At 50.6% G+C, this 19,203-nt stretch overlaps 1 protein-coding gene across 3 annotated transcripts in view; it reads right to left on the bottom strand.

The window, feature by feature from the left end:
• Nucleotides 1-97: 97 nt before the first annotated feature.
• Nucleotides 98-19,203, bottom strand: part of Mapt (microtubule associated protein tau) — a 101,264-nt gene continuing 82,158 nt past the window's right edge. For all 3 annotated transcript variants that reach the window (XM_052759680.1, XM_052759679.1, XM_052759678.1), the window contains 4 exons: nt 8,892-8,984; nt 5,396-5,477; nt 4,275-4,387; nt 98-502 (listed from right to left, as the gene is read on the bottom strand). In XM_052759680.1, the coding sequence (XP_052615640.1) occupies nt 287-502; nt 4,275-4,387; nt 5,396-5,477; nt 8,892-8,984 (504 nt within the window). In that variant the 3' untranslated portion in view covers nt 98-286. The remainder of the gene's footprint in view (nt 503-4,274; nt 4,388-5,395; nt 5,478-8,891; nt 8,985-19,203) is intronic.

Genomic DNA, 19,203 nt, shown 5'->3' on the forward strand with positions numbered 1-19,203 from the left:
CAAGGAAATGTTGGGTTTGGCCATGTTTTTACATGTTTTTCTTAAAAAATATTTTATTACTAGCCTACAAATCAATTTGGAAAGATGAAATTGACTCTTATTCCCATCACTGATTTTGAAGTCCCAAGCCAAAGCCGAGCCACAAAAGCAGGTTAGGTGACAAGGCGGTCAGCCGGTTTGTGAGGAGCAGCGGGGAGGGCAGAGGGCGAGGGGCCAGATCATTCTTTTTTTTTTCCACACTCACTCTCTCTTCTCTCCACGATTATTGACCACCCCAGGGGCCTGATCACAAACCCTGCTTGGCCAAAGAAGCGGACACTTCGTCGGCTAGTGTGGCCAGTTGTGGGGAGTCCACCATGTTGATGCTGCCTGTGGAGGACACGTTGCTGAGGTGCCGTGGAGATGTGTCCCCAGACACCACGGGTGACTTGTACACAATTTCTGCTCCATGGTCTGTCTTGGCTTTGGCATTCTCCCGGAAAGTCAGCTTGTGGGTTTCAATCTGCAAGAAGTGTAGGGTGAGATGAAAGTCAATGCTGGGGAGAGCAGACACACCCTGACGTCTCCACACCAGTCTGTGGTGGCAGCAAACCACTCTTTATTTACTTATTTATTTATTTTTCATTCATTCACTCATTCACTTTTTTTTTTTTTTTTTTTTTGATACAGTTTTCTCTGTGCAGCCCTGGCTGTCCTGGAACTTGCTCTGTAGACCAGGCTGACCTGGAACTCAAGAGATCTGCCTGCCTCTGCCTCCCGAGGGCTGTAAGGCATTCGCCACCACACCTGGCTATACATTTATTCTTGAAACAGGTTCTCTCCTATAGCACAGGCTGGCCTGGAATTCTCTATCCAGCTGAGGATGACCTTGGCCTTTGGGTCTTCCTGTCTCCTTGTCCCCAGCACTGGAATCACAGGTATATGACACCACACCTAGTTCATGTAATGGTAGGGGTCAGACCCAGGATTCCCTGCACACTAGGCAAGCACTCTGCTAACCAACCTGCATCTCCAGGAGCCACCACCCCTACTTATTTGTATTGTTTTCCAACTAGCAATAATTGTACATGGTCCATCCCTCACCTGCCTGCCCAGTGACAGTGACCACTGCTTCTATGTCCTTTCAACATCCCACACACATAGAAACATACATGCATGTGCAAGTAAACACATGCATTTAACCCATATGGGAGGGCTTTGCACTTTGCTTCTTCTACTTAATACTTGCTTCATTCTTGCTCGCTTAGTTTGTATTAATTTATCTATTTATTTACTCTGAGACAGGATACCAATATTTAGCTCTGGCCTGCTTGTAACTCACTCTGTAGACCATTATGTGTGTGTGTGTGTGTGTGTGTGTGTGTGTGTGTGTGTGTGTGTTTTCTTGTGCCCCAGTGCATGTGAGGAGATCAGAGGACAACTTGTGGGAGTTAGTTCTCTCCTTGTAACATCTGGGTCCTGGCAACCGAACTCAGGGCATCAGGCTTACTGCAAGCACCTTTACCTTCTGAGCCATCTCACTGGCCTGGTTTGATTTTTAAGGCCAGATCTTACTATTTAGCTCAGGTTGGCCTGGAACTAGCTGTCCTTATGAGTCCCTCCCTCTCTCAATTTCTGAGATTACAGGCATGTGCCACCAAAGTTCAGGCTTAATACTTTGTTATTCCAGAGAGAACGTCCTCATGCCAATGGCTACTTATTCTACACCATGACAGCATCTGCATCAAAATCTATCTCCTTCCTGCAGATAGAAGTGGAGGCAGTTCCATTTTTCTGCAACTACAATGCTGAGTATGAATAACCTTCAGTGACCTTCCACACATCATTTTACATGTGTATGTGTATCCTAAAAATGTAATGATTGTTTATTTGTTTGTTTGTTTGTTTGTTTGTGCTGGGGGTGGAACCCGAGGCCTCAAGCATACTGAACACATGCTGTACTGATGCTTCACACCCCTTGATCTGGACTCTGCTTTGCTAGATCATTGCCAACTTGCTGCTAAAGGCATTGAAGGAGAAGCCGCAAGAGGGAAAAGGGCTGGCTGTAGAATCACTGGTACCGGTAGCCACCATGATACACACACTTTTTGTCAAAGATTATTAAGGTATTTTCAAGTGGCACCCTCTAGCACGTGTGCTAGAAGTTGTGATGCCAAGAAGCCCTTCCTAGGAAACGCTACCACAGGCCTGGGGAGGTGGTTCAGTGGGTAGGAGTGCTCGTTCTGCAAACACAAAGGCCTCAGTTCGAATCCTCGGCACTCAAAAAAGCAGGGCGCATCTGCGCATGCCTGTAACTTGTAACCTCAGCATTTGGGGATGGAAACAGGTACAGTCCAGGAGCTCACTTGTAGCCAGCCCAGCAAAAACAGCAAGCTTCCGGTTCAGTGAGACACCCTGTCTCAAGACAGTAAGGTGGACAGTGATAGAGGAAGGCACCTGACGTTCTGCTCTGGCCTCTGCATGTATGTGCATGGGTGTGCTCACCTGCATACTCATGTACATGCAACACACGCGCGCGTGCATACACGGTGGGGGGTGGAGACGCACAATGCTATAGCCAGGAGTCCAGAGGGAAGCAGAAAGCATGAGGTGGCAGTTTGAGGCAGGTTATTTACATATAAGGGGTGGACACAAAATGCCTCAACCTTGTTCTGGATCCCAGGCTATGAACCATGTCTGCACATATGTATGCTGCACACCTACTGCATTTCCATACAACTTCAGAGGCAGAGACCCTCGGTGAAGAAGAGCCCTTCTTGCTGGGTGCTTGAATATGGACATAGAGAAAAATTAGGCCTTCATTTAGGCTACATGCATATGCTGTTCTTTTTGATAAACAGGGGCCTTCCATATTATTATTGTACTTGCAAGAAGCTTTGATAAAAAATGTATGTGTGTGTGCGTGTGTGTGTGTGCGTGCGTGCATGTTGCAGGGTCATTCTATTAGCTCCACCTGTCCAGACCAGGCTGCCCTCAAATTCACAGAGATCCTCTGCCTCTGCCTCCCAAATGCTGGGATTAAAGGCATGCACCATTATGTCTAGCTGTTTCTAGTTTTGTGACACAAGGTCTCATATAGCCCAGGCTGGCTCCAATTCTGTGTAGCTCAGGATAACCTTGAACTCCTGATCCACCTCTCTCTAGTTTTCCAGTCCTGGGATACAGGGTTCTTTTGTTCGGATCTGGGGTGCAGGTATTTCTCTGAAGGAGAAACAGCCAAGAGGCTGAAGATCTGCCTAAATCAGACCTCCAAGGGAGTCCTGCCTCCCCAGGGTTTCCTTCCCAAGCTGGTGGAGAACTTTCCGGACCCAGGGAATTTCCAAGGCCTAGGTCTGTTCCAGCCCCACTGAGTCAGACTGAGGTAGAGCTAGGCCTGTGACCCCCTATGACCCCCTGGGGCCAAGAGGCCCCATATGTGAGCAATATACAGAGGCGTTGCATTTAAACTGAGTGGTGTGTGGCAGAAAAGGCAGAGCTCTGGCCTTTGATGAGGATGCTTTCCCACCTTCCCAGAGAAGGGAGCCCTGCCTGGCAGCCCTCAGGTATGGCCTCCTGTCTTCAGCTTCTGACAGCTTCCAAGACTGAAGGGTCTCCTGCTTTGGAGCAGCAAAGGTCCATGTCCACTTTGGGGTCCTGAAGGCCAGAGGATCTGCCCTGAGAGGCCATCTCGGGGCAAGGCCCTCTCGGCCTGCTGGCTGTGTGTCCTGTGCTTTAACAGGTGCTTCATAGTAATACCAGGGCTTTACATAAACAGCAGATGCAGACATGTGGCTGCAGAGGAAAGCAGGGATCTGGGGGGACTTGCCAGCCAGGGGACTCCCAGGGGCCACCAACACGGCCAAGTAGAAAGACAGCTGAGCCTCCTTGGGTAAGTACCCTTTCTCGGGCTAGGCTGGGTCTGATTGCGGGACATTCCCTCTGTTCAGTCATTTGCTGGGAGGACCCTGCCGAGGAGGCTACCTCCACAATATGGGGCTAGGCAAGTGTGGAGGTGGTTTATGCCGAAGAGGAAAAACAGGGCAGCCCAACAGTCACTCTAAGTACCAGCTGAGCCACACCCTCAGCCAGTGTCACTATTCATCACTATTCTGCTCCAGCTTTCTGGTAACCAGTGGGAAAGATCTGTCTTTGGTCTCATGCCTTGTTCTTGGTACACTGGGCTGAGAGTGAGAATCTGTCTCTAGCTATTTCCATATGGGACCCTCTAGGACCAGCCTTGTCCACTCCATTAACCCCCATATCCCCATGTGACCTCCCCAGTTGTCCCTCTTTACCTTCTTATTCCCTCCTCCAGGGACGTGGGTGATGTTATCCAGGGAACCAATCTTCGATTGAACTCTGTCCTTGAAGTCCAGCTTCTCAGATTTCACTTCCACCTGGCCACCTCCTGGAACACAACCCACACAAGAGCCGCTTGCCATCTTCTGTGGTCTGGGCACTTAGCATGTATTAAATGAAGTCTCAGCCTGCAGAGCAAAGCGCCTGGGGCTGCTGGAGGCTTGATAAAAATTAGGTCAGATGTCACCATTCTGGAGGGGAACATTAGCTAATGTGCCCATTCTGACTCCAACAGAGGCTGGGCCAGTGATCACAAGAACAGCCCACCCTCTGGGAGTTGCCAGGGCTCTACTTATGGAAAAGGAGGCTTAGCCACAAGGCAGCCCTTGTAAGGGCTTCCAAACCACCTGCCTCGCCTCTAATCGAGATGCACATTGGATATTTACTCTACAAAATCTTCCTCCTGAAATGGTCCAATGGTACAGGAAGCTTGGCCAGGAGAAGGCATGCTAAACTCTAAACTGAATGCCTTCCAGCGGTGGAGATTTTCATATGATCGTCCTGTAAAGCGGAACCCCACAAGACCTTGGGGTGAAACTGCATGTCAAATGCACAGAGAGGAGAAACCCAAACCCCCGCCCCTTCTGCCTCTTTGATTTGGGTCACCACACTCGGGTGTGGCAGGAGGGGAGGTGACCTGTACTGCTGTTCTGGGAAGGGTGCTTTGTTTAAACAAAGTCACAGCAAGGAAAGGACAACAGCCCAGAATGGTCTCACGTTATAACTGTTGATGAAGTGGCCCCCCATGCTGGCTAGAACGAAGCTGAGGTGTCCACAGAACTGGCCTTTGGGGACCCAATCAGTCCCACGGCTGGTCCTCTATTACAGGCTTTTCTGGAGAGCCACAGATGGAGTATGGGACCAGCTTGTCCTCTCCCTCCACCCTTGTCTAGGCTGAAAAGGCCCTTCTCAGGAGCCAGCAGGGATAGTCACACCTCCCAGGCCACACAGCACTTTCACATTTACTGTTCACTGCCCAGGTTGGCGGAGTCCAGGAAGCACCTGGCAGCCTAGCCAGCACCTTCCCATCCCAAAGCCTGCCTTCCTCAAGGGCTACCTGGTTTATGATGAATGTTGCCTAATGAGCCACACTTGGAGGTCACCTTGCTCAGGTCCACTGGCTTGTAGACTATTTGCACCTGTGGGTCAGAGAGGGCGGGAAGGAGACAGAATAAAGGGGTTACGTCACCAGGTGTGTAACACAATGCAAAGCCCGATGGACGACTTGTCAGTGGTTCCCATCAGCTACTGGATACACCCCACTCAGGGAGGAAAATATGATCCCCAAATCCAACCAATCCCCGTCCCCCAGGACGCTGGGTCTTCACAAAGTAACTGAACATTGGGACCTGAACATCTTCAATCTCAGAAACCCAAGAGACTTCCATGGAAAAGCAGGGATATCTATTTAGCAGATACTTAAATACAAAGACATAAATCCTTTCATTGAGGAAAGCCCGGTCACACGCAATGGAGGAAGAAGTGATAGGCCTATGCAGCCTCCAGGTGGTCTCCTGGGAAGGGATTCAAAGAGGAGAGGCAACAAGGATGGGTGTGCTTCATCCTGGAAGCTCCCACAGTCCTGGACCACCGGTCGGCAAACGGCCCAGGACAGCGCTACGGCTCAGGGCAAGAGCCGCCTGGTGTCTGGGCACACAGTCTCCTGGGTACTTCATCCTCTACTGAAAAGAGCAAAGCGACACCAGCAAGGGGGGGGGGCAGGCACACAGCAGAAATCACAGGTTAGTGTCTCAGCAAGCGTGAGTGAGCAGACAGGACACACGGGGAGACCTGCCAGCCCAAGGGTCCTTCATGTGGCCCAGCAGCAATGCCCGCTCTGAGGAATGGCTGCTGCTTCCTGAGAGAATGCCCAGAAGAAGACCACCCAGGCGGATGGGGCTCCTGGAGACCAGTCTCTCAGAACTGTGGTTTACAGCTTAGAGAGCTGGTCACTAACCGCCACCTTCCAAGTCCCATGGGTCTCCTATATAGACCACAGGTAGGGTCATTCCAGTGAGGGAGAGGGTCATCTCCTGGGAGAGGGGTGGCCTCATGTGTGAGAGTCAGCAAAGCAAGGTGGATGTTCTACAGAGGTGTAAAAGAACAAATCCCTCTCATTTTCATGGGTGGTGGTGGTGGTGGTGGTGGTGGTGGTGGTGTGTGTGTGTGTTTTGCTAATGGACCTAATGGAAGAGGAGGGCTGTGGCCTCACATGTCAGTGTGCTGGGGTGTCAGCCTGCCCCTGTGAAGGTGGGTGAAGAGCAGATGATCCCAAAGACCTTCTACAAACAGATCCAGGGTATTGTGGGAGTTCTGGGGCAGTTGATGACGGGAGAGCCAAGGAGTTGGCTCCCTGACAGGAGCATTTGCCCTCTGCAGCCATGGGAGCCAGAGACCTCCAAGAAGGGACAGGGATGCTACAGGGACCAGAGCCTCACTCTTCCCTCTGGCCTAGGTAGAGTCCCTTGAGGGTCAGTGCCAGGGTGTGGGAGAGGTAAGAGATGTTGGAAGCCTGGACTGGCCAGAGGAGAAAGGAATGTACGGGGCCTGGAGAAGCAGCTCTAGAGAGGAGGCCACAGCTTAGCCAGGAGGTTCAGATGGAGTGAGAGCAAGCAGCAACCCGGATGTGCAGCCCAGACCAGGGGTCCTTCAGCCCGAAATGCCAGAGGCTATAACCACCAGCCCCCTCCCTCGAGAGCGCTTCTCTACAGGTCCATCCTGTAGTCAACAGTGGCCACAGGCCAAGGACAGCCCTCATGGCCAGCCTAGGCTATCTTGTGACTCTGTATAAGGTGGTCACGGGCTAGTTCACAGGCTCACACACTGCTGCACACATTACAAAGTTCCCTGATTGCCTGCACACTGGAGCTTCATCAAGCAATCAGCATGTGACCAGAGCTGCCCTGAGCTGGCTCTTCCCAACTTCCCCTGGAGGAGCATCCGCCCTTTGCAGCCCACCGGAGCCAGAGCCTTCAGCCCCAGCAGCACATCAGACATGAGGCAAACCAGACATCCTTGCCTTTCTCCCCAACCACAGCAGGCCTGGGCTGGGAAGTCAGCGTACCCTAAATGACAACATTCAAGGGCCCAGGGACAAAGACAGCAATGGGAGTCGTTAGTGACCATCTCTTAGCCCCACCCATCGCTTTCCCGAACAGTTTATTGAGTATACACTGGGAGAGCGTCAGGCTGGGCAGTAACTACAGTGTGCGCCTCTCTTTCTGAAGCAAAAAAAAAAAAGTATGGGGTGGGGGTGGCAGGAGTGGCGGGGAGTGGAGGACAGAGGAAATGGCAGACACTGTGAGTAAGCGTGAGAAGCAGTAGCCACAGGGCCAGCACTTGCTGCTCTGGGGCCAAGGGTCCAAGAGTCAGAAGGCAGGGCAGGTGCCAGGGCAGGAGGCAGAAGCACATTGCAAGAATAAACCCTGTGGGCCGAGGCAGTCTCTGGGAAGAGCCCGACCCAATGTTCCAGCAGTCACAGGACTGAGCCAGCAGTAACTCTCTCTCGGAGAGCCTGGGCCCTTCCTGGGACTGACCCAGAGCTGCAGATGAGGGAGCTGGCCAGGAGAGACCTGAGAACAGTTTGCATATCCTGCCCTGTGGGCACAGGCCAGCCTGAAGGACAACGGAGTTTCTAAGCCCATCGAGGGAGCCTGAGAACATCTCACACAGACTCACTGGGGACAAGCTGGGTCCACAGGGGGGTTTAGAGGAGGACAAATTTAAAACCCTAAGCAGCCTTTCTCTGGCAAACTGAACTTGGACAATAGATACCACCCATGACCTTTCTATTAGGCTCTTTGCAACCAGAGTCCCTGTACGGGGGTGGGGGTTGGGGGGGGAGGCAGAGGGGAGAGCTGGTTTTTTTTTTTTTTTTTTTTTTTTTTTTTGGTTTTTTGAGACAGGGTTTCTCTGTGTAGCTTTGCGCCTTTCCTGGGACTCACTTGGTAGCCCAGGCTGGCCTCGAACTCACAGAGATCCGCCTGGCTCTGCCTCTGGAGTGCTGGGATTAAAGGCGTGCGCCACCACCGCCCGGCGAGAGCTGGTTTTAAACTTTAACTGAGGCTTAGGAAGTGCTTCCTCTCTTGAAGATGGAGACTCAGATGAGAAATAGAGGGTGATTAGGGTGGCTAGGGCCCTTTCTGCCCTTGACATGGGACAGAAGTCCTTAGTGTCCTCTAGGATCATGTGGACCATCCATCCACAGCAGAACCTGTTCCAGAGTTGAGGGAAGAGGTGATAGCCAGTCTTGGGTGCCACGGTCTTCAGTCCCATTTCTAGTAGGCTATTGGGCTCCTGGGGACATGGCATGGTACTGTGGGGACCCAGCTTCTCAGGGAAGGGCCAGCGGGAGCCAATTGCCATCCCTATTCTGCTGGACCCTCCATTGAACATGGGGAGGGGAGTCTGGGGACAGCAGATGTAAGTGTAGGGACACAGGAGGCCCCGAGCCTGCGGTGATTTATTCTGTGCAATGTCTCACAAGTACACACTCAGACACTTCTCACACGGAAGGCTGTAGCACACTGCACGGAGAGTGTGATAGTACTCACACTGCCGCCACCCGGGACGTGTTTGATATTGTCCTTTGAGCCACACTTGGACTGGACGTTGCTAAGATCCAGCTTCTTATTAATTATCTGCACCTTTGATAGCCAAAAAAAAGAATGAGTGATGACCACACCCAGAGCATGGACCCCTGACCTGTGGGCTGCTGGGGAGAACCAGGTCTGAGGCCCGCCTCCTCGGGGGATGCAAGGAGGCTGCCTGGGAAGGCACACTGCAAACCCACTCCCCTGGGACATCACAAAACATGACCGACCAGGCACTCTGAAGCAGGGGTGGGAGGCTGCCAGGTTGGGGGGCACTGACAAGTGTAAATAGGGAGTCCCCTGTGTCAAGTTCTCAGAAGAAAAACAACAAAACCCCAAACACCCACACCAGCGCAAGACAACGTATATGATTCCCGGCCACTGAAGAGTTGGAATGTTAAAGGTTCCCTGCCAAATTATCTTGAGCTGAGCTGGTGAGATGGCTTAGTGAGGGTACAGACAGCTGCCACCAGACTCCCACGTGCCCTCTGACTCCCACATGCATGCAGTGGCGCGCACACACACACACACACACCCATACACACTCATACACTCATACATGCAATAAATACTTTAAAATATATTTTAGTTTCTTTTGGGGGGGTTTGAGACAGGGTTTCTCTATATAGCCCTGGCTGTGCTGGAACTCACTATGTAGACCAGCCTAGCCTTGAACTTACAGAAATCTGCCTGCCTCTGCCTCCCAGGTGCTGGGATCAAAGGTGTGCGCCACCTGACCAGCTTAATTTTAGATTAAAAAAAATTTAAACAACCTCCATGTATAATTTTATCATGTTATTAGGAAACCTTCACTCCACTATTACCAGATCAGAATATAGTATTTGGGGGTGACGTAAATTCCTGTTTGGGGGCCATGGTCATTCACATTTGGCTTCAGGAAAAAACTCTCCTTCCCTTTGAGGTGACAGCTGTGTTCTCGCTCACAGGAGGAGCCACGGAGCATCCCCAGGAAGTGTTACAGGCTGTTCTCAAACCCGAGGGGCACTAAGGCAAGTCTAGACCTAACCCTGACCTAGGATTTGAATGCTAATATCTGGTTTAAGTGGCTAAAAAAGTGTTCTTTTGTTTTGTTTTTTTGTTTCCTTTTGCAGACATGTTTTCAGTTTTTTGGAAAGAGAGTCTCATGTATCCCAGGCTGGTTTCAAAACTCAGGGTGTAGCCAGGGATGACCTTAAACACCACAGCCTCCTGTTTCTACTTCCCAAGCACCGGCTTGGAGCCTGCTTCAGAGCTTCTGGCCAAAATGGGTAAAATTGCTCCCGTAAGCATCCTCACTGTATGGGCCGTCCGTGGGCCACCAAATATTTGCATTGACTCCATGTTAAGCAGTATGAACAGCCCACTATGAACATATTTCAGCAAGGAATTTTTCCGTATTGTGGATCATTTTCATAGCATAGACTCCTAGAAATAGGATTTCTAAGTCAAAATGATACGTGTTCTAAAAACTCTCAAGCCAACCCTCCAAATGGCCTCCTGAAAGGGTGGTTAATCCTCCCTGGGCCCTCTGCTGACAAAGCCAGCTCGCTGTGCTGCCGCCTGCAGGGATTTAGTGGTGCTTGACTCTCACCCAAGAGGTGAGTTCCAGGTGGGGGCAAGTGCTTCCCAGTGGAGAGCATGGGCTGGCACTAAAAAACTTGGGTGTGAACCCCACTCAACTGCTGGTCTTGGATAGCCATTTAGCCCCTCTGTACCTCAGCTTCCCCTACAGATGGGGGCTGCTGACTTCCCAGAACATGGGAGAAGTGAAATGAATCCACCTCTGGGAGGCCTTATGAACAGGGTCTGCACGGATCAACTGCCCATAGATGACACACACTTTAATCCCAGCACTCGGGAGGCAGAGGCAGGCGGATCTCTGTGAGTTCGAGGCCAACCCGGTCTACAAAGGGAGATCCAGGACAGGCTCTAAAGCTACAGAGAGAAACCCTGTCTTGAAAAAAAACAAAAACAAACAACTGAACAAACAAAAAAGAATGATGTTACAATAAAGGGAGGTCACTGAGCGACGCATTCAGCACTAGTATGTTCAGCCCTGAGCTTCCCGAAGGCCAGTGAGAAAAAGGAAACACGATTGATTACATAACTCCTTATTTGACAAAGAAAAGCTTCTGGAGGAAGACAGCTGTTTTCTGGATACAAAGAAACCGAATTAATCAAAGGACGTTAAGCAATCACAGTCTGTATCATACATAGAGCCCCACCCCCCACTCGCCCCCTGGGTGGTTTGTTCTTATTCTAACCCCACAGGAAAGGAAACACGCTTTTGTGGGGTTTGGCACTAGATGGATATTTACAAAGCAAACTGAGTTACTGTTAGTGGCCATGTCAAACCAATGCCCTTTACTGGAGCTCAGATTTACAGAGTGTGGAGAAGAGGGAGGTGGTGGGCATTGTGAAACCGGCGTCGCAGTGACAGTGGCATGTTCCGTTTCTACCGTACTGGGCTTTGGCTCTGACTAGTCACTGGAAATACCCCGGAGGGGAAGGAGGATGCTTCCATCTGAGGGCCTTCTGTTCAGGAGGGAAGTGTCTGGGGTCACGGAGTCGTCCTGAGAACCTGCCTGGGTCCACTTTGGTTTACCCAACTTCCCAGAGACCCCCAAAGCCATTTAAAGCCCTCTGGTTCTGCTTGGGTTCAGAACTCTCAGAGGATCCCTTCTTGGCCCCAAGCCTCTAGACCAAGGAGGCTCCCAGACTGCTGGTGCCAGCTGCACTGGGCTGGGCCTCACTTGGACAGTGGGCCAGGGCAACGCCCCATTTGGTTAATGAACCTGGTGTGGGCAGCTAGGCCCACAGAAAGCCTTGCCTGAAAGTCCAAGGTCATCAGCTTGGGACGGATGCAGAAAGCCGACTTGTATCCAGTCCAGCCAACCTGTGAAAGGCAATGAAGTACCAAGGCCAGGCACTATTAAGGCTGTCCTTTCAACAGTGGCTGGAGCTGGGCGGTGGTGGCGCACGCCTTTCATCCCAGCACTTGGGAAGCAGAGGCAGGTGGATCTCTGTGAGTTCGAGGCCAACCTGGTCTACAGAGTGAGTTCCAGGACAAAGCTACACAGAGAAACCCTGTCTCGAAAAACCAAAGGGGGAAAAAAAAAAAAAAAAACAGTGGCTGGGGTAGTAGATCAGTTGGTAGAGGATTTTCCCAGCATGCATAAGGCCCTGGGTTCAAGCCCTCACGCTGTATAAACCTGGATGTAGTGATGCAAGCTTGTAATCTTAGCACTTGGGAGACAGAGCAGGAACATCAGAAGTTCAGGGCCATTCTCAGCCACATGAGGCCAGCTTGGAACACATGAGCCTCTGTCTAAAAAAAGAAAGTGGTGACTTTTTTTTTCTGTGTCAGTGAATATGTTGCATTTAAAACACTTCCAACTCCCACACCTAAACACAATTAAATGAATATTAGCATTTTTTAAAAAATGCTTTCATTTCCATATGACCAGTGGTGAAGGAGAAGAAGATTGGGCACACAGGAACAGAAAGAAATGGGCAAGGATGAGAGAGAGGAAAAAAACCAAAGGGTCAGGAAAGAAGACCACTCAAAACCACAACACACTTGGAGAGGAGGTGGTCCAGGAATGGAGGCTGCTGTCTATAGCGCTCTATCGCCATCTTGTGGTCACCCATAATATAACAACCCTTTGCCCTGGGTGCCCCCAGGCTCTGTAACCTTTTGACTTGAGGGACTCAGGTTGTGTTGGAAATCTTCAGAGGAGCGCTCCAACTGCTCAGTCAACCAGGCTGCTTCCATGCTTGGACACTAACCAAAAACTGATTAGGAAAGAATTTCTTTCTTTTTTCTTTTTGAGACAGGGTCTCCCTGTAGAGCTCTGACTGTCCTGGAACTCTGTAGACCAGGCTGGCCCTTAACTCACCTGCCTCTGCCTCCCGAGTGCTAGGATTAAAGGCATGCACCACCACTGCCCGGCTCCTAAAGCCTTTTTTAAAATCACTATTATTGCTGCTTATTATTAGCGTGTGTGCACTGCATGCATGATGTATGGACATATGCAGGCATGTGTGTGACACTGTGTGGAGTCAGTTCTTTCCCTCTACCTTACGTGTGTCTAGGGGTTGAACTCAGGTTGCCAGACTTGCATCTGAGTGTACCTGAGTTTACTCAGCAGGCTTATGCCTGCTCAGCCACCTCGCTGGCCCATTAGTATTAGTAGTATTTAGTTTTTTTTTTTTTTTTTTTTTTTTTTTTTTTTTTTTTTTTTTTGGTTTTTCGAGACAGGGTTTCTCTGTGTAGTTTTGCGCCTTTCCTGGAACTCGCTTTGGAGACCAGGCTGGCCTCGAACTCACAGAGATCCGCCTGGCTCTGCCTCCCGAGTGCTGGGATTAAAGGCGTGCGCCACCACCGCCCGGCAGTATTTAGTTTTTTGAGACAGGGTCTCATGTAACATAGGCTGGCCTTAACTTGCTATGTAGAGGAAGCTACATAGCTTTGCACTATGATTCTCCTGCCTCAGCCTCCCAAGTGCTGGGGTTACAAGCATAAGCCACCACAATTGGTGTTTTGAGTATTTTTTATTTTCTTTTTTGGTTTTTCGGGACAGGGTTTCTCTGTGTAGTTTTGGTGCCTGTCCTGGATCTCACTCTGTAGACCAGGCTGGCCTCGAACTCACAGAGATTCATCCGCCTGGCTCTGTCTCCCAAGTGCTGGGATTAAAGGTGTGTGCCACCACCGCCTGGCTTAAATATTTTTCTTTAAGGCCTAACTAGATCATTGGGAAAACGTAAACTCTTAACAAGTAGACTCCATCTGAAAACATTTCTCTGTTAATTAATTCTGGGATAGGGTTTCATGCAGCTCAGGCTAACCTTGAACTCACTCTGAAGCCAAGGATGACCGTGAATTCCTGATTCTCCTACCTCTACTTCTTGAGTGCTGGGATTACGGTGGGGAGGGGTGAGAGCCACCCTATTTTAAGACGCTCTCAAGGATCCCAGGCTACAGTTTTGGTGTTAGTGTCAGGATGGGACCTGGGCCGGAGCTACAGCCCTAGCTTGTCCCTTTATCCCACACTTTACCATCACCTCCTGTTATTAAATACTTCCGGGTACAAGTGAACTGGCCTTGAACTCACGGTGTAACCAAGGCCGGTCTTGAACTACCAATTCTCCTGCCTCCACCTCCCAGTCATGGATGAGAACCACACCTGGTTTCCTCCATTCCAAGAATATAGCACTCACTGTATTTCATGCTCTGTGAGAAGCCCCACAGGACAGAATGATCTAAGGTGGGCTTCCCAGGCATTCTCTAGCAGTGAGTCAAGACCTCTTTGGGGGTAGAACAACCCTTTTATAGGTCATCTAAGACTATTAGAAAACATATATATATAATTACAATTCATAACTAGCAAAATTACAGTTATGAAGTAGCAATGAAAATAATTTCATGGTTGGGGTCACCACAACATGAGGAACTGTATTGAAGGGCCACAGCATTAGGAAGGTTGAGAACCACTGCTCTAGAGGCAGGGACATGAGATCTCACAAGAGATCACTATCCTTTCCTTTTTCAATTTTTTTTTTTTTTAGATAGGATTTTGATATGTAACCCTGCCAGACCTGGCATTTGCTACACACAAAGCAGGCTGTCCTTGAACTCACAGCAAATCTTCTTGTCTTATTGTCTCAAGAGCTGGGATTCTAGGCATGCTCTATCATGCTTGGCTCCAATAGGTAGGTACTTTTAAAAATCTGTTTTGAATACTGGTCCTTCCTTCCTCTCACTGTGAACTCTCCACCCTCTCCCCTCAGACACTGTACAGAGCTGGGAGAGCTCTGGATGGGGGGGATGTAGACCCAGGAGCTGAGGAGGCAGGTGTGGAATTAGCAAATGGGGAAGATCCTTGTGCACAGGCATCCCCAGGGGTTGGGATGGACTAGAAGCCAGCAGGTAAGGACATGGTGATCTTGGTCCTCAGCCTGGGCTGTACCTTGGAAGCACCCTAGTCCATCCCTGGGGTTACAGAGAGGCTGGGGTAGACTACAGCATTAAGCATTTAAAAGAACTTCCAAGTGACTGGCTCTTGTCTCCAGTTTCACACTCCGTCTCTGTGTTCTCCAGTGAGGATCTCTGACCGGCTGCACTCCCCTTTAACGCCACCTCTCTGTGGAGTCTTATGGCGAAACGTTCACTGCAGCAAATCATGGAAGCTAGGAAAAAGCTCAAAGCAGAGGAAGAGATGTTTCACTCTTTTTTCTAATCAACGATCTTGATGTGGAGCCCAGGCAAGGCATCCTCCTGCCTCAGCCTCTCAGGTGCTAGGATTACTAGCATGTCACTATCTTGTTCAGTCTGACAGAGAATCTGAATGGCTCTCTGGATGCTCAGTGTCTGCTGAGTCCCCTCCAGTCCCTTTCTGCAAGGTAAGTGTCACTCCAAGGTGGTCTGTATTCCTTAGTGTCTTTTTTTTTTTTTTTTTTTCCGGAGCTGAGGACCAAACCCAGGGCCTTGTGCTTGCTAGGCAAGCGCTCTACCACTGAGCTAAATCCCCAATCCCTTCCTTAGTGTCTTTTAAAAAATATGTAAATTTTAGCCGGGTGGTGGTGGCCAGGCCTTTAATCCCAGCACTTGGGAGGCAGAGCCAGGCGGATCTCTGTGAGTTCGAGGCCAGCCTGGTCTACAGAGGGAGATCCAGGACAGGCACCAAAACTACACAGAGAAACCCTGTATCGAAAAACAAAAACAAAAACAAAAACAAAAAAATGTAAATTACATTTATTTATTTGTGTGGGTGTAGGGACAGGAATGTGACAGAGTGTGCTTGTGGTCATGAGAGGAAACCCTGCGGGAGTCAGTTCTCTCCTTCCATCATGTCGGTCCTGAGGATCGAGCTCAGATGTCCACGGCAAGTACCCTTAACTGTTGCGCCATCTCACTGACCCCTGTGTACTTTTTAGAATTATTGCACTTAAGATTTATTTTTATTTTTATATATGTGTCTGTGTATATGCCTGCGTGTGGATGCTCACAGAAGTGAGAAAAAAAAGTGTCAGGCGCCACGGAGCTGGGGTCAGAAGCAGTCTTGAGCTGCCCACAGTGGGTGCTTGAGACTGGGGCTCTGGTTCTTTGCAAGAGCTCTTAACCCCTCAGCCATCTCTCCAGCCCCAGGGGTTTTGCTGTTGTTGTTCTTGGTTTCTCCGTGTAGTTTTGGTGCCTTTCCTGGAACTCGCTCTGTAGACCAGGCTGGCCTCGACCTCACAGAGATCCGCCTGCCTCTGCCTCCCGAGTGCTGGGATTAAAGGCATGCGCCACGACGCCCGGCTCCAGCCCCAGTTCATTGATGGTGTGGGAGGTGGGTGCCTGGAGGTCAGAAAACAACTTGCAAGAGTGAGACACTTTGTAACAACATGGGCCCTGGGAATTGAACTCAGGTCGTCAGACCTGGCAGCCAGCACCTTTAAGTCACGAGCCATCTCACCAGGCCCCAGGCACTTTTTTTTTCAATCACATTATTATTATTATTATTATTATTATTATTATTATTATTATTATTAAAATAAAGACAGGGTCTCATATAACCCAGGCTACCCTTGAATCTTCATGCACTGGAGCTCGACCTTGAATTTCCCATCCTCCTGCTTCCTCTGGAGTTCTGAGATTGACCGAGCTCTACCACGATGTGTTCATCTGGTGCCGTGGACTGAACCCAGGGCCTCGTGCGCGCTAGGCAAGCGCTTGGCTAATGGAGCCACATCTCCATCCCTGTTCTTCAGACTCCTAGAATCTTGCCCTTTCAAGGCCAATCATTACTTTGCGATAGGGTCTCATTAAGCAAACCTTTCAGGGACCCAAGGGCTCAGCTCAGCTCTCAGACTCTTTCGTCAGCGGGTCTTACAGGCCTTGTCCATCAACCCCGAATGAATGGCTTGTCATTGTGTTGCTCTTGGCTTACAGGACTGAGGGCTTGTTCAGACAATCCTTCTGCTCTCACAGAATGTGACGGAGGCTGTCCCTTGGCTCTGTCACTTCCCACGCTGTCACCCCTGAAGTCCCAGGACAAGTCACATTGTTGTTTCTTCTGGCCCTCTGCGGACATGGGCAAGTCATCACAGCCCAGCACAACTCCTCAGATGGGGCAAGCCACAAGCCAAGCCCTCATCTTCTATGGAACATTGCAGAATGCTGCCCTCCCCGTTTAGGCCAGTTCCTGGTATTCATTTGAAAGAACTGCCCAACCGGACAAGCCACCCCACAAGGGCAGGGGCTGCCCGGGCAGACACCCTCCACCAACACTGCAGGTTCTGCTGAGTCCAAGACGAGATCCAGCAGCCCTGATCCATGAGGGCTCACCACCCTCAAGGCCTCATGGGATGCAGAGTTCCCGTCAGTTACCACATACTAGGGTGCCCAAGGCTACTTAGACGGGGGAGTCCAGGGGGAACTTCCCAGGAGGAAGAGAGAGATGAGGGAAAGGCATTCTAGGCTGACGGCAGTCCTGCGCGCAGTTCAGGACAACGCAAGAACTGGAAGTTCCGGAGGGCTAGGCAGCAGAGGTGAGACTGAGAAGCCCAGCTTGGGGTTGGCAGAATCCCTGAGCTCACTGGACACAGTGCTGGAGGAGCCGCCATCCAGGAGCAGAACCAGTGGGAACAGGATGATTCAGCAAGGAAGGAGGGCGCACAAACAGGAAAGGGGGAGAATGGGCAGGGGCCTGGCAGAGGCTGAGACTAGAGTGGTATCTGGAGTGGTGGAAAGAGAGGAGGCTGTGTCTGCCTCAGGATCTCTGAACTGCAGGTACTGTATGTAGGTCTGCCTCCTAGTCCTGGTGCTGTGGCTGGGAAGGATGCTAGAGAACAAGTCAGGGTGCCTCCCAGATTCTGGGCAGCCCTAAGTCCTGACACCCGGACAGTGACAGTCACAGGACTCCCGAGATGCAGCTTCCAGGAGGTCACTTGTTTTTGTTTTGACATTTTTTTTTTTTTTTTGGTTTTTCGAGACAGGGTTTCTCTGTGTAGTTTTGCGCCTTTCCTGGAACTCACTTGGTAGCCCAGGCTGGCCTCGAACTCACAGAGATCCGCCTGGCTCTGCCTCCCGAGTGCTGGGATTAAAGGCGTGCGCCACCACCGCCCGGCTTGTTTTGACATTTTTAATCTACTGTGCGTGTGCGTGTGTGTGCCTGTATGTGTATGTGTGTGCATATTGTCAGAGGACAACCTCCAGGAGTCAGTTCTCTCTCGGCCCACGTGGGTTCTGGAGACCAAACTCCATCCTCAGGCTCGATGGCACGTACTTTCACGCTCGGAACCATCTCGCAGATCCCGACAGTCAGTTCTGAGAAGCGGATGAGGTCCGGAGACCGTGAAGCCAAATGACAGATGGGAGCTGTGGTGCTGGCCAGAGCCTCCCTGTGGCTTCGGAGTTACTCTACCGAGGCCCTGACCAAGCCATGGGGCCCCGTGAACCTCCCGTCTATAAAGCACATGTAAGTCACAATGGGGACACTTGGGATCTTTAACGGACCCAGAGCCACTGCTGCGGAGAGACACTTTTTCACCTCCCTGCAGCATCCCCAGCAATGCGATAAGTGAGCGATAAACAAGTAGATATCATCTTTTCCTCCTGAAGAGGGGTCTTTGCTCAGCCTGGTTCCGGGGTGGGAGTGGTACTCGAAGGCTGCTGGCCGAGGCGTTCTGAACACACATCCTCTTCTGCCCGCTGGTCCTCTTCCCGGGGAGGCGGGGAGGGTGCAGCTCCCCGTCCACGGTTTCATCCTGTCAGTGGGGGTGGGATGTGGGCAGATGGTGGCTGCCAGAGGAGTTCCAGGGCCATTGTGACCTCCTCGCTCATTTTCCTCCGAGGTGAGCATGTGGCTTTGTGGATTTTCTCCTCCTTCTCCTCCTATCCTTCTTTGAGGCAGGGTCTCACACATTCCCCTGGCTAGCCTGGAGATCACTGTATAGACCAGGCTGGCCTGGAACTCACATATCACGGATCTACCTGACTCTGTCTCCTGTGGCGTGGACCACTGCTGCTTGACAAAGTTCCATCATTTCGAAATTGCAGACCATACTTCTCCAGCACCTTTTTACTTTTCTTTTCTTTTTCTTTTTTTTTTTTTTTTTTTTTTTTTTTTGGTTTTTCGAGACAGGGTTTCTCTGTGTAGCTTTGTGCCTTTCCTGGAACTAGCTTTGTGGACCAGACTGGTCTCAAACTCACAGAGATCCGCCTGCCTCTGCTTCCCAAGTGCTGGGATTAAAGGCATGTGCCACCACCGCCCGGCTTTACTTTTATTTT

This window comes from Peromyscus californicus, unplaced genomic scaffold (assembly GCF_007827085.1).
Source record: "Peromyscus californicus insignis strain IS unplaced genomic scaffold, ASM782708v3 Scaffold_3__1_contigs__length_106647218, whole genome shotgun sequence".
In the NCBI taxonomy this organism is placed as follows: Eukaryota; Metazoa; Chordata; class Mammalia; order Rodentia; family Cricetidae; genus Peromyscus; species Peromyscus californicus.